The sequence below is a fragment of the Monodelphis domestica genome, chromosome 4, assembly GCF_027887165.1.
Source record: "Monodelphis domestica isolate mMonDom1 chromosome 4, mMonDom1.pri, whole genome shotgun sequence".
NCBI lineage: Eukaryota > Metazoa > Chordata > Mammalia > Didelphimorphia > Didelphidae > Monodelphis > Monodelphis domestica.
Window position 1 is genome coordinate 378144526 of NC_077230.1, and position 15378 is coordinate 378159903.

Here is a 15378-nt window from a genome sequence, read left to right on the forward strand (position 1 = left end):
CTCTGCGCACATCTTCCAGTCCCCATTATCCTGGAGAGCATTCTGAAAACCTTAAAGTGTCAGATATAAACTTTTGATTATTCTATTTTAAAACTGTTCTTTATTTTACCATTATTACATTTAAAAATTATTATTTTGTGGTAGTCTGATTTCTCTGTAGGCCTAACCTAAGGGCTTTTTGCATGTAACATGAAGAATAGGAGAGCATTAGAGGATTTCTCTCCCCTGGCAGGTACTTGGAGAAACCAATGAATGAAAAAGCTTTATTAGGGCTTTCTATAGCATGTGCCAAGTACTGTGCTAAGCACTGGGATAAAATACAAAAAGCAAGACAGTCCCTGGCTTCAAGCAGTTTACATTCAATTTTTTTTTATTTAAAAAATTTTTTTCACTTAAAAATCTATTCTTTTCCTCCCCCTTTCCCCATTGGAGAAGAAAAAGGGAAAGCAAACCCTTGTAACAAATATGGACGGCCTAGGGCAACTAGGTGGCACAGTGGATAGAGCACCAGGCCTGGAGTCAGGAAGACCTGGGAACAAATCTGGACTTAGACACTTTCTAGTGGTGTGAGCTTGAGCAAGTCACTTAACCTCATTTGCTGAGTCCTTTCCCCTGTGCCTGAGAGTTGTGGCTAAGACAGAAAGTAAGGGTTTAAAACAAAATTAATATGAACAGTGAAGCAAAACAAAATCCCTTACTGGCAATGTCCAACATAATTCTCTTATTCTGCATGAACCCCAGCGGCTCACCTCCCTTCCCCCTCAGGAGGCGGGCAGCACTCCATCCGGAGTCCTTTGGCCTAGTGGTTGGCCATTTCCTCGCTCAAGAGTTCTTCAAAGTTCTTTGTATTTACAATGTGGTTGTTACTCTGGAAGACAATTCACCTCTGGGAGTGCTGGGCTTGGGGGGTGAAGTCAGAGGGCCATTGATGAACACACCTTTTCCAGGGCTATAGTGATGATTCAGTGACTGTTCCCAGAATAAGGCTTGGCAGGGATGTGGGGTACACCAGGGGTAGCATGGCATGAAGATGCCAAGAGAGCAACAGCCGTGCGGTTCTGGGCTGGACTGAAGAGAGCGAGCATTCATCCACCGGAAGCCCAGAGCGCAGAAGTGTGGTAGAGTATGAAGAGGACCAGAGGACAGAAGCAGCTGGATCTCTGAGTCGGGAGCTGTCTATATGGGTTCTGAGCCGGACATCTGGAAGAAAGGGAAGCCCGTAGAGTTGTCATCTTTTTTTTTTTTGAACCTTTACCTTCCGAAGAGTGGTAAGGGCTAGGCAATGAGGGTCAAGTGACTTGCCCAGGGTCACACAGCTGGGAAGTATCTGAGGCCAGATTTGAACCCAGGACCTCCCATCTCTAGGCCTGGCTCTCAATCCACTGAGCCACCCAGCTGCCCCTGAGGTGTCATCTTTGGTGGGAAGCTTTCCTGTCTTGGCCTTTGTAGGGAAGGATACTCTCTTCCATCACCTGAATGGTTTTCTTAAACTACAAGTCATTGCAGCTTCTCATAGTCATGGTCTCTGTAGGGGATCTTCTCTTCTCTTCTCCATCTTCTTGAAGGTCCGCTTGGGTTGCTCATCGGGACTCTCATAGTCATGGTCACTGTGGGGAAGGCTGGCCTCCCTCTTCTTGGTGGTTTGCTCGAGTTCCTCATTAGGATTCTCGTAGTCATGGTCAGAATCACTTTCAAATTTGCTCTGCTCTGTACCTGCCCCAAAGAAAGTGAATAATCAAAGGATTACATACTTCTGAAGGCTTGGGGCTTCAGACAAGTGACTTCTACCTCATTCCTAGCCCCTGACGCCCACCCCTGCCTTGTTTCCCTACCTTAGCTCACCCTCTCCAGTCCTCTCTGGCTCAATATCCACTCCATCTGCTCATCTCACTTCTTCATCTTTGCCATCTTCCTATCAAACAACTCAAACAGGAAAAATCCCCCTTTCCTCTGCCTGCCCTCATCTCCCACCCTTGGCCCCTTCGGCTCTCTACATTGAATTCTTCTTTCCCACTATGGTCCACGGCACTGTAGGGTAAGGTAAGGAGCAAGTCTCCAGCTGAGTGTCAGCCCATATTTCCACTCTTGGATGGGGGGAAGGGGAGTGGGGCTGGCCCTTACCTATTCCCCTCCCTTCCTCTCCCCTAACAATCCCCAGGGAAGGCAGAGTTTAGGATTCCTTTAGCTTCCTGGGGAACCCTCGGGGAGGACATCATGCAGCTGAGCCCCAGGGGAGTCACTGGGGACTTACCTGGGGTCTTCTTGAGGGGCTTCTGAACTTGGCAAGGTCTGAGCTTTGTGCTATACAGGGCTGAGCAGTTCCCAGAGGGCAGTGGCAAGGATAAGGCCGAGGTGTTTTTGGAGGGGCGTTCAGGCTGCTGCACTGAAGCCCTTTTTTCTGGCTTTGGGGGCTGGTTAGGCTGTGGATGGGAAAGAAGAGCTGTCAAAATCAGTCTTAGCCTGCCTACCCTTTGATCTAGCCATAGCACTGCTGGGTTTGTACCCCAGAGATAATAAGGAAAAAAATTTGTATAAGAATATTCATAGCTGCACTCTTTGTGGTGGCCAAAAACTGGAAAATGAGGGGATGCCCTTCAATTGGGCAATGGCTGAATAAATTGTGGTTTATGTTGGTGATGGAATACTATTGTGCTCAAAGGAATAATAAAGTGGAGGAATTCCATGTGAACTGGAACAACCTCCAGGAATTGATGCAGAGCGAGAGGAGCAGAACCAGGAGAATATTGTACTCAGAGACTGATGCACTGTGGCACAATCGAATGTAATGGACTTCTCTACTAGTGGCAATGCAGTGATCCTGAACAACTTGGAGGGATTTACGAGAAAGATGCTACCCACATTCAGAGGAAGAACTGTGGGAGCAGAAACACAGAAGAAAAACAACAACAATCACATGGGTTGATGGGGATATGACTGGGAATATAGACTCTAAGTGATCACCCTAGTGCAAATATCAATGGTATAGAAATGGGTCTTGATCAATGACACATGTAAAACCCAGAGGAACTGCGCATCGCCTATGGGGAGGGGGTTGGGGGAGGACAGGGAAAAAACATGAATCTTGTAACCATGGAAAAATATTCTAAATTAATTAAATAAAAATTTCAAAAAACAAACAAACAAAATCAGTCTTAGCCCAACAAACCAGGCAACAGGTCTAATAAAAAGTAGGTGAGCAGGATTAATTAAAATCAGGCAATAAAGCCTATTGCTAAGAAAACCCAGGGGGCAGAGTTCCTGAAAATCAAAAAGTGGCTCTGTCTGCCAGAAAGCTGCTGGAGTTTCAGGGGCTACTGATGTAAGAAAGATTCTTGAGGGAAGTGTTAAAAAGGGTGGAGTCAAGACCAGGGTGCTCTGAGGTCTTTAGCTGGATGCTCAAATCTAGGGGCTCAAAGAATGAGAGGAAGAGAAAAAAAATACCCTGGAAAATGCCCTTAGGGAAGCCCCAAGATATCATTTGCTTGATCTTGACCCCACTTACTCAGTTTGGCTTTTTGGCTTTTGCTCAGCATTTCCTTCAAAGTGCTCCATCCAAAGGGAGTGATGACCAGCTAGTCACCAAATCCAAAGGCCTTTCTTTTCCAGCTGTCATTGTCCCTGCCTCCTCAGCTCCATTTGACACTGCTGACCCTCCCTCCTTTTGGGTCTCTCCCCTCTCCTGGATACTGGGTCTTGCCTTCTCCTGGTTCTCTCCCTGCCTCTTGGGACCTTCCTTTTCGGTCTTCATCGCCTTTGTATTCCACCCCTTGAAAGTGGTCCTCTGCCCCCAGGCTCTACCTAGGTCCTTTCTCTTTCTTCCTCTGCTCTTCCTATCTTGGGGATCTCTTTTATTCCATGGCTTCAGCCATCACTCAGGAGAACCAAATGAGGATCACCAGCACCAGACTCTTCCCTGAACAAACAACATGTCTGTCCAAAACAGAACTTGCCTTTCCCTGAGAACCCTCCCCTCTTCCCAGCTTCCCTTTTACTATCCAGGGTGCTGCCAGGTCCAGCTACCAGGCTTGTGACCTCTCTTTCATCCTCTCCTCTTCACTTACAGAATGCACCCCCCTCGGGTGTCAAATCTTGTCATTTTATCATTATCAGTCTTTTCTCACCCCTCTGCTGGCTAAAATCCTTTACTTTCTCCTCCCAACATATCAGACTCTGCTTTGGTCCTCAGCTACTCACCTTGGCCAAGCTGCTGCACTTCTGCTTGGTTTTGGGGGGTCTGGGTGGAGGGGCCTGGCCACTGCAGGTTTGCAAGGTCCGAAGTTTGTAATAGAAGGCATCTGTCAGTTCCTCCACAGTGGAGACTGACAGTGGTCCTTCTTGCGCCTTAGGTGGCTTGTTGGCCTCCACCACAGTCAAGTCTAGCCATCTGGGGGGGATCTCAAAGCACATTCTGGGGTCAGTGGCTAGGCTGATGACCAGGAAGGGCTCTGTGATCTTCTCCTCCAGCTGTAGTCCAGGGAAGGAGGACAGTGGGTCCTCTGAGAGGGAGGGGTCCTTGCTCAAGACCTTGACCTCACAGGGCAGGGGGACGTGGGTTAAGAGGCTGTCCAGTCTGTAGCGCCTCCCATCGTTCTTCTCCTCCACAAAGTCACAAGAGAAGTAGAGAGGCAACAGAAGCTGTTCCTTTTCCTCTCTTTGTTCTTCCTCTTCATCTTCCTCCACCTCAGACAATTCACTAAGCCTATTACAGACCAGAACCTCCCCATCAGGGCCCCTATCCCTCCCCAACACCTCTAGTCGGTCACCTCTGAAAAGGGAAGGGGAGGCAGAGTCGCCCTCCTCACCCTCCCAGTCTTGTGTGGCCACTACATGAAGGGGAAAGCCAGGCTGCAAAGCAGTCAGGAGGTCAAAAGCTGTGTGAAATTCCCTGGGTCGACACTTCAGTTTTCCCTGGTAGGCTCCTGAGATGAAGAAGTGTCGAGGGGCCTTCCGACTCTTACTGGAGGCGAGTATCCGCCATGATGGGGAGGCTGGACCATGAATTGTGAGCTCCTGACCCTTCTTCAGGGGCCTATAAAAAATAGGGGGTCCATCGGGAACCTCTAGGATCTCTGCCTGCATTGGGAAGGGCCCCCCCTGGGCCAAGACTTCACTTAGCAGCAGCGGTGTGATGAAATGTTGATGATGTTCTGAGGAAGCCGTGATGTCCTTCACATCCACCTCCAGGGTAGAGGGGATCTTCACTATGCTTCTGCGTACTGTGGAGGGAGGTTAGGGTCAGGCCTTAAGCTCTGCTAACACCCCCCTTACCATGTACAAGCCCAAGAAGTAACTATCCTCTCTTTTCCCGTCCCAGCCAAGCCCTCTGCAAGGAAGCACATTCCTGGAAGGCCCAGGATCTCAAGTCATTCTTCCCTTTCCTTTTTTTCAAAAGAAATGGCCCCCAAATGCAGAACCATTGAATGTAGGCATTAGAAGCATCCTTAGAAGGTCCATGAGTCCTCCCGTCTCATTTTACAGAGGGAGACCCTGACACCTTGAGAAGGGAAGAAATTTACCCAAAGACAGCGTCCAGGGGAGAGTGCAAACCAATTTGGTTATAACAACTGTCACGGTGAGAGCTGGAAGGAATATTAAAAGTCATCTACTCCAGATCCCTCATTGTACACGTAGGGAAATAGGTCCCAGAGCCCTGGTCTTGCAGCTTAGTCTTGCACAGAGTCCTCAGACTCCAAATTCTTGGCCCAGTGGGGCCAAGTGACTTAATGCTCTCTTGGGTGTCAGTTTCCTATTAGCCAGGACTGCTATAATTACACCCAGCTGCTTTCCATTTATACCTGGTAAGCTTCGTGTTGAGGGCTTCAGCTCTTGGTCTCATCCTGTTGAGGCTTTCGTTTTGACTCCCACCCATGCTCCAGTGTGTGCTATTACCTCAAGTTCTTGACGCCCTCCGCCCAGCGACTCACTGGGCCTTGTGTCCTGTGGCTAGATATCGGTAACCAGGGACACCCGGCCTAAGGCCCCTCCAGTAGTCTCTCACATCCCTTGGGGTCCCTTGGCCTCCTTCACGGGTCAGGAGGAAGAAAGTAAAGACTGCTGGATGGCTTTGGCATGAGTGTGAGAATAACTAGAAAGGGGCGTCTGCTCCAGAGTGGGTAAGCGATGGAATTCATGAAAAAACCCAAGAGAATTTACTTTGGGGTCATTCGCTTCCCTATTCCCAGTAGACTAGGCTATGAAGGCAGGGCCTGCCTTTTGCCTCTTTCCGTATCCCCAAGGCCTAGCATGGTGCCTGACACATAGAAGGTGCTCAATAACTGTTTATTGATCGAGTGATTGTTTCCTATTTATCTTGTACAAAGATTGCTTTATAAATCTCTCTCTCTCTCTATATATATATATATATGCATAAATGAATGAATTATATATATATAAATAAATATATAATGAATGAATATACATGTATATATATGTGTGTGTGTGCATGTATGTATAAACTAAACCTCTACCCAGTCTCTGTTGAAGTGACTGTGAATTCTGGATGAGCGGTCCTAGTTAATTTAGTGAGGCTCATAAGACTTGCCTTCCTGCGCCTCAGTTTCCTTATCTTTAAAATAAAGTAGTTAAGAGTGGACGACGCCTTCCAAGGCCTTTTCCAGCTCTGCCTCTGCATACCTGGGATCGCGGGGTGTCTCTATATCCATGGGCTGCCCATGGGGGACTCTCGAGGGATAAGCCGGCACGATGGAGGAGGGAAGTGAAATGAATGAGTGTTGGTAGCTTTTCATGTCCTCCATGGTGGCCAGGGAACCTGCTAGGAGGTTTCTAGGACCGCCCGACTCCGAGGCAGCGTGTGGCCAGGAGAATGGGGCCTGGAGGAGGCGGGAGGCATTCGGTGTCAGCTCTCCTCCCCCGTGTCTTTGGTGCAGTGCCGAAGACTATTTCTAGGTCTCTGTCATTCTATGACTAAAGCTAATACTTCTCCCACATAAGCATGTTCCAGAACCAGAAGAGCCAGTGGTGATGAAATTGTGACCAGGCCCAGGGCTACCATCTAACTTACCCCAGCTGAGCTTACGATTCCCTCTCTTCCCATCCCTAGAAGGGAGGAGATGGTGCCCACCAGGAGGCGTCTTGTATGGTTTTTGGGTTTCAGTATGCCTTCCGCCACTTACTAGTCTGGTAATCACAGTTAAGCAACTTCTCTGTGGGCCTTGGGTTCCTTCTCTTAAAATCTACTCTCAGGGCAGCCAGGTGGCTCAGTGGATTGTTCTGGGTTCAAATCTGACCTCAGTTATGTGACCTTGGGCAAGTCACTTCACTCCCATTGCCTAGTCCTGACCACTCTTCCGCCCTGGAACTAATACGCAGTACTGATTCTAAGACAGAAGGTAAGGGTTTAAAGAAATGTATTCTAGCGTTTGGGGAGAGATCTCACAGGGCTCATGGGACGAGACTTTCTGTCAATGCCTCTTCTCCAGGATTGTCCACCCAGCCAAAAAGGTCCCTGGGACTCACGGTTCATGATGGCTTCAATCTCATACTGGGGCTGGAGGACATAGGAGTGCCAGTGGAGATTGGGGCAGATGAGGGGTTGGTCCAGGAGGACGGGGTCCTGCAGGGCCTGAAGCAACGTCTGCGGGAAGACAGGTCCCCAGCTGTAAAAAGTCCCATGCAGAGACAGAGGGAGGTAGATGGTCAACTTGTGGGTTCCTGAGTGCATCATGCAGCAGGCATGGCGGATACCCTGGTACATCTCCTCCGCTATCAGCATGAGGGGCTGGTCTCTGGGCACGACTCGGCCCTTTATTTTGAGGTCATGCATGGAGCTGAAGCAGATGGGCAGCGCCCCCGACCCTCTGGTGGCAGCAGACAACAACTCGTCCAGGGAACCATGGAGCTGAGGGTCGATGGTCGAGCTGAAGTAGCCTGTGCAAAAGGCAGCAGAGAATGGTTGTGTCACTCGGCGTCAGCTCAGAGACCTGAACTCTGGGGTTCAGCTTGTAAAAAGAATTTGGAAAAAAGTGGAAGCCAAGGTGTAATCGCAGTTGAGTAGAGGAGCACAGCACGATCGGACTAAACTTGTACTGGAAATGCTAGAGTCAGAAGTAGAGGCTGGCGAGGCAGGCCAGGTTGAGTTCTGGGATTTGGGGGGCAATGCCGGGGGAATAGGGAGGGTCAGAAAAGGAACAGAAATGCTGCTTTGGGTAGCTGAGATAGTGACAACCAACAGCAGAGAGGAGATGGGCCTCCCTTCTTCTCATTTCGCTCCTGTTTCCTCTACCAAGAAAAATAGCCTTTTGTTCTGGAAATGACAGGAGGAGGTCATAAGAGACACACTAGCTGCCCTTGGAGAATGCAGGTCACCTGGCTCCAACGGACTCTATTCTTAGGCACAGAAAGAATGAGCGAATGGGGCTGCTGAGTCACTGTCCATTTGATCTGAGAGATCTTGGAAAGGGGGAGAGACACTGCAAGATTGGAGCAAGGCTGTCTGAGAGGACAGTCTCAAAATGGCAGACCCATGTCTTCCACTCTTGGGGAAAGTCTGCAATAGATCATTAAAGAGTTGGCTGGTGAACATCCAGAAAGGGAAGCAATGACCACAGAGGGCCGGTGTGATCACAGTAAGAACAATTTGTGCCAAAGGCCATTGGCCTTTTTGATGGCACCACAGAAACATTAGACAAGAGGGAATGATGTTTCTATTGTTCACCTAGATTTTTAGCAACACTTCTGGTCATTTTAGCAACTATTCTTATGGCGATGGAGAAATGTGGACTAGACAATTATATCACTGGATAAAGTCATAACTAGCTGGATGGCCAGACTCAAAGTGTAGTAGTTGATAGTTCAATGTCAGTGGGCAGGAGGACCCTGATGGAGTGCCCCCCCCCCCCCAGGGCTCTGCAGTTAGCCCTGTGTTATTTAACATTTTTATAGTATCTTGCTTAAAGGTATTGATGGACTGCTCATTATCAATATCATCATCATCATAGTTAGCATTGATACAGCACCTACTATGTGCCAGGCCCTTTTCTAACTCATTTATAAATATTATCTCATTTGATCTTCACAACAACCCCAGGGAGGGAGGTACCATTACGATCTCCATTTTACAGTTAAGGAAACTGAGGCAAACAGAGGTTAAGTGATTTACTCGGGCTCACACAGCTAGTAATTGCTGAGGTTGGATTTGAACTCAGGTCTTTTTGACTTCAGGCCCCACTGTCAATCCACTGTACCAATTAGCTGCCTCTCATCAAAAATGCAAGTGACAATATTGGAAGCTAATGGTCAAGATACAAAAAGCTATCAACAGGTGAGACTTTGGGGCTGAACTGAATAAGATGAAATTAGACAGGGACAAATGTAGTCTTAATGTGAGTAGAAAAAATCAATTTCCTTGGGCAAGTTACTGAACTAACCCTGTTTGCCTCAGTTTATTCATCTGTAAAATGAACTGGAGAAGGAAATGACAAACCACTCAGTATCTTTGTGAAGAAAACCCCAAACGAGGTCATGAAGAGTCAGACACAACTGAAACAACTCAACAGGCCAGGAATGAGGAGGTGGTGATCACTCTGCACAACTCTGCCCTCATGTTCAGTGCTTGGTTCTGGATGTCACAGCTCAAAGGCACAGAGAAACAGGAACACATCCATAGGAGGGATAAATGAGAGGGACGGGGCCCTCGTCCCGTCATAGGACGATCAGCCGAAATTACTCCTGAGAAAGAAGACTTTGGAAGGCCATGAGAACTGTGTGAAGTATCTGAAGGGCTGTCTAGTGGAAGAGAGATTAGATGTGTTCTGTTTAGCCCCAGAAGGAAGGACCAAGACCAGGGGATAGAGGTTGAAAAGAGGCTAATTTAGATCTGATGTCAAGAAAAATTGAACAACAATCAGAGCTGCCTAGAAGCGGGATGGGCTGCCAAGGAGGTGGTGGGTTCTCCGTCCTGGAGATCTCCAAGCAGAGACAGGATGACTGCTTGTCTGGCAGGTTCTCCTGGGGATTCCTTTATACTGGGAGGTGGGCTACGTGGCTGCTGAGGTCACTCTCAATTCTCTAATTCTAAGGTTTCATGACCCAGAGTCTTACCTGGACAGAAGAGGCAGCAGATCTAATCTAACCTTACATAGAATTGTCAGCTATCTCAGATGCCAGGCCTCTAGATGCCTTGAGGTATTCAGGACACCTGGCTGAGGGGCAGGGGCCATGCATGGGAAAAAAGGATTTGTAAAGCTGGAAATGTGTCCATGTGGACAGAGGCGTGTAACCCACTCAGGTGTGGGTGTGTGAGCGAAGCAATTTAAATATGGAATATTGTGTAACACTGTGCCTATGGATCAATGAGGCAGCATTCCTTAGGCACCAATTCCTACCGGGCACAGTGGTGGCTGCTGGTGATCAAAAACCATGCCTACTCTCAAGATGCAGGGGAGGCAGGACTGGAAGGCAGCTAGAAGAAACTTCTGTCCTACTGGAGATATACAACATGTTTGTAGATAGTTAAATTTGGTATTCAAAATACTACCACATTTTCGCAGACTATAACATATCCCCCCAAAATACTACTCTTCTGTATGCAAAAAAGTAATTATATAGTAGTGCTGGGGATGGGAACTGACAGCTGAGGGAATCAAGGAAAGCGTGATGTAAGGTGATGGCATGGGAAGTGAGCACTGAAGGGAGACTTGTAAGAGGTACAGAATCTATCTAAAACATCCAGCAAGCAATATATTAACTGAAATGAAAAGGATAAGCTAGAGGCTAAGGATAATGACAGAGGATAAGCTAGAAGCTTTCCCAAAAAGATCAGGGTGAAGCAAGGATGTCCATTATCAACACTATTATTCAATATTATACTAGATATGTTGGCTATTGCAATAAGACAAGAAAAAGAAATTGAAGGAATTAGAACAAGCAATGTGGAAATAATACTATCACCCTTTGCAGGTAATATGATTGTATACTTAGAGAATTCAAAAGAATCAACTAAAAACATTTTACAGCAAGTTTCTTTGATAAAGGCTTCATTTTTCAAATATATAAGGAACTGAGTCAAATTTATAAAAATAAGAGCCATTGCTCAATTGATAAGTTGTCAAAGGATATGACAGGCAGTTCTCAGAAGAAGAAATCAAAGCTACTAATAGTCAAATGAAAAAACGTTCTAAATCACTATTGATTAGAGAAATGTGAATTAAAACAACTCTGAGGTAATATGTCATACCTATGAAATTGGCTAATATGATAGAAAAGAAAAAATGACAAATGTTGGAAGGGATGTGGAAAACTAGAAACACTAAGGCACTGCTGGTGGAGTTGTGAACCGATTCAACCATTCTGGAGAGCAATTTGGAATTATGCCCAAAGGTTCATAAAACTGCATATCTTTTGATCCAGCAATACTACTATCAGGTCTGTATCCCAAAGAGATAAAAAAGGGAAAAGTCTAATATGTACAGAAATATTTATAATAGTTCTTTTTTTGTGGTGACAAGAAATCATGGTAATGTCCATCAACTGGGAAATGGCTGAACAAGTTGTGGTATATGATTGTAATGGAATACTTTTGTGCTATTCTCATATTCCACCAGGGGAAGTCTTCATGTGCTTGGGGAGACATCTCGAACTCACTGATGGGTTTGAGTTCTATTGGTTACCCTCAACCTGATTTAGCCCATCTGCTGAGATGGTTTTAGTTGGGGGTGGGGGGAGCACTGTACATGCTACAGCTTCTTGGAGTCACAGGTGAGAGATAGGTGAAATGTGGACAGCAAAGATGGATGAGCAGCCCAGAAAAGGGGTTGTCAGGCAAGCCCTCCTACCAAAGGTGCTAGTCTTCTCTGAACCCCAGTTCTTGTCTCCAATGCTTAAGTAGCTGGATGACCCTAGGCAAGTCACTTAGTCACTGTCTGTCTCAGTTTCCTCATCTGTAAAATGTGGATAATAATAGTACTTAACCTCCCAAGGTTATTGTGAGGATCAATTGAGATAATATTTTTAAAGTGCTTTGTAAATCTCAAAGAACTATATAAATTCTAGTTTTTATTGTTATTAACCATTATTATTATTGCTCTCAGCATATGTGTCAGACTCCCCAACCAAAAGGAGAGCTGAGGCCATTTAAAAAATATCTTTGCATCCTCCCAGACCTAGCAGGTGCTTAATAGCAAGTGTTTAATAAATCTGGAACTGATTTCAGGCATGTATCTATGTATGCATGATGTATGTATACATATACATATACGAATGTGGGTATAGGCTAGGATTCAGTGCAAGATTCATTGACATTTTTCAGGGTCCTGAAGCCCTTTGCAAGGCTGGTAAAGTCAGGAGATCCCATCTCAGAATAACATTTTTAAATATCTAAAACAAAATCCATAGAATTTTACAAAAGAAATACAGTTAACAAAATTGTTTTTAAACACATACAAGTCCACAGACTCTCTAAGTTAAGGACCCTTGATTTAGGTGAATAGGAGGGAGAGAGAGTTTTCTGGTTCACCTGGAAAGTCAGGAGGGATCTCAGTGATATGGCCTGTTTTAGTGTTTTCACAGATCACCTTCTTGAGATTAATTCGGATGATTTTTATGAGGTCTCCAGTGGAAAAACAGCACTCATTCCCAGAGATTTCATAGATGGAACCTATGGAAATAAACATAGTGGCAAAATATTAATAACAACTTATTTTTTTTAACTCTTACCTTCTGTTTTTGAATTGATCCTGAGTATCAATCCCAAGACAGAAAAACAATAAGGACTAGGCAGTGGGGGTTAAGTGACTTGCCCAGGGTCACACAGCTAGGAATTATGTGAGGCCAGATTTGAAACCAAGTCTGGCACTCTATCCAATGAGTCAACCAGCTGCCCCAACACCTTACATTTAAAGAATATCTTAAAGCTTACAAAGTGATTTAAATATGATATCTCATTTGATCCTTACAATAGCCTTGGTGAGGCAAGTAGTGAGACTATCATCACCCCAATTGTACAGTTAAAGAAATTGAAGTCCAAAAAGTTTTATACTATGCCGCCCAAAGTTACACAGATAGTTATTGGAAGAAAGAGTATTGATTCTGATTCCAAGTCCAACCTTCCTTCTGCCTACCTAACATTGTCCAGTTTATTCCCATTTAGTTGGCTCTACCCTCACCCCAACTCCTGCAGCCTTAATTGACCATCTCTCTCCTGTGCCCAGAGCCACCTAAACAAGAGCTACTGAATAGACCTTGTGCCCTCCAAATTTGTCCAACTTGGTTTGACTGGAAAAAAAGAAAAAACAAAAATATATCTGAAACTCTCTATATGCTCTTAATCTCCAAAAGAAAGTCGTAGGTTAAGGGGATGTAAGGAGTCAAAATAGTCCAGGGAACAAAAGCAACCATTCGATTTTAACCCAAAATTTGTCTAGAGAAACTTGAGAAGTAAAAGAAATGGGTGGTGAGAGAAAACCTAAAACAGGATGATTTGGAAAATAGGAGACCATGTGTAAGGTTAAGAAGCCCAATACGTCCAAAATACAAGGTTCAGGTAAGAGAGAAACTGAAACCTGGGGCAACAATAACATAATGAACAACCAAATATTTTTGTCAAGGGAGGTAAGAAACTAGTTTTTTGGAAAATTTGAGAAATAGCAGTTCAGTAATTTTCAGTCATGTCTGACTCTTCATGACCCCATTTGAAGTTTTCTTGGCAAAGATCCTAGAGTGGTTTGCCATATCCTTCTCCAGCTCATTTTCCAAATGAGAAAACTGAGGCAAATAAAGTTAAGTGACTAAACGGGAGTCACATAGCTAGTATGTGTCTGAGGCTGAATTTGAACCCATGAAAATGACTCCTCTTGTTTCAAAGCCTAGCACTCTACTTGTGCCACATAGCTTTCCCTGGAAATAGCAGAGCCAGAGAAAATTCATAATTATTGGCTCACTTCCTTCATAATGGCTCAGAAATTACTATTAACAAATATGTTGCTAACTTCCTTTTAGGATATCACACACACATACACACACACATATAAATAAAATAAGAACACCAGTGACTCCTCTATCTATGGGACTATTACATGTTTTGATAATTTATACAAAACATTCAAAACTCGTTATCACCAAAAAAAATTTATAAATGTGAAAAAAAATTTATTGGCTGTGGAACAAAAAAAAGTTTGCCAGGAAGTCCCAAAGGTATAAAGAACAACTTATTATTGATTGGTAATTATAAAACAAGCTGCCTAAAAGTTCCATAATGTTTAGATTGCCTTTGTTAAATATTACAAAGCTTTTAACTCAGTTCTGCACTCATGGTTTATTTATAGTCTACAAATATACAAAAAAAGACCCAAGTTTTAGTTTTAAGGTTTTGTTTTTTTATTAAGCACATCATTTGATGTCCATGCAGAAGACTGTTGCCTTCTTAAAACATATCACCAACACAATAATGTCAAGAACAGATACTTTAAAATGTGGCATTTTTCAGGGAGATAGTTTAAACCTGTTACGGTTTGTCTTTGTCTTAATTAAGTACAATATTAAGTTCATTAAATCCCAAAGAGAATTAGGCATGACTTCCGAATTAAAGAGGAAATTGAAAACCCAAACCTCTTATTAATTTGTTACTTGAAAAAGATTAATGATTTCAGGCTATATAGTTCCTCTAAAAGCCACATTAGACAACTTCTTCATCTTGTGGAGTCTTTCACCAACAATAGTAACATGTCATTTGGATTTTTAAGTGTAAAACTTCTTAACACACACCAAGGAAAAGAGCTTGAAGGCTCTGAGCTTGAACCTGGACATCACATTAGACTAAAGGAGGAATAACTATAAATATCTTAATCTCTTCTAGGCAATGTATATCTGGCTGCATCTAATAAGAGTTTCTAGGATCCTAAAATCAAAATTTAATGGGAAAAACACATTGAAAACAACATCTATTCAAAACTTTAAAAATTAAATTAGTCTCTAGAAATAGAAATATGTTTTATGAGGTTTATTAAAGATTATTAAAAATCAAGGAATAAAGAAATACAAATAAGAAAACCATGTACCTAGGGCTTTCATGTACATCTTTAGATCTACAAAATGGACTCAGATTTGCAAAATATCCTAATTAAAGCCTATATAACATTAACATGGAAATAAGGCAGTCATGAAAAGATGAACACTTCTTCATTAAAAAAGATGATGGATAGAAATCCCCTCCTTGCCCCCCTCCACGAACTCTTTTTTTAAACCTTTACCTTCTTAGGATTACCTTCTTTACCTTCTTAGGATTCCCAGGGCAGAAGATTGCCAGGGCAATGAGGGTTAAGTGATTTGCCCATGCTCACACAAGCTAGGAAGTATCTGAGGCCAAATTTGAACCCAGAACTTCCCAATTCCAGGCCTGGTTCTCTATCTACTATGCCACATTGC

The 15378-nt window shown here is 44.3% G+C and overlaps 1 protein-coding gene across 3 annotated transcripts in view; it reads right to left on the reverse strand.

The window, feature by feature from the left end:
• Nucleotides 1–338: 338 nt before the first annotated feature.
• Nucleotides 339–15378, reverse strand: part of THEMIS2 (thymocyte selection associated family member 2) — a 61125-nt gene continuing 46085 nt past the window's right edge. For 2 of the 3 annotated variants that reach the window (XM_056795438.1, XM_056795436.1), the window contains 5 exons: nt 12473–12613; nt 7477–7887; nt 4195–5216; nt 2252–2420; nt 339–1713 (listed from right to left, as the gene is read on the reverse strand). In XM_056795438.1, the coding sequence (XP_056651416.1) occupies nt 1517–1713; nt 2252–2420; nt 4195–5216; nt 7477–7783 (1695 nt within the window). In that variant the 5' untranslated portion in view covers nt 7784–7887; nt 12473–12613 and the 3' untranslated portion in view covers nt 339–1516. The remainder of the gene's footprint in view (nt 1714–2251; nt 2421–4194; nt 5217–7476; nt 7888–12472; nt 12614–15378) is intronic. The other variant, XM_056795437.1, reaches the window with a different exon arrangement.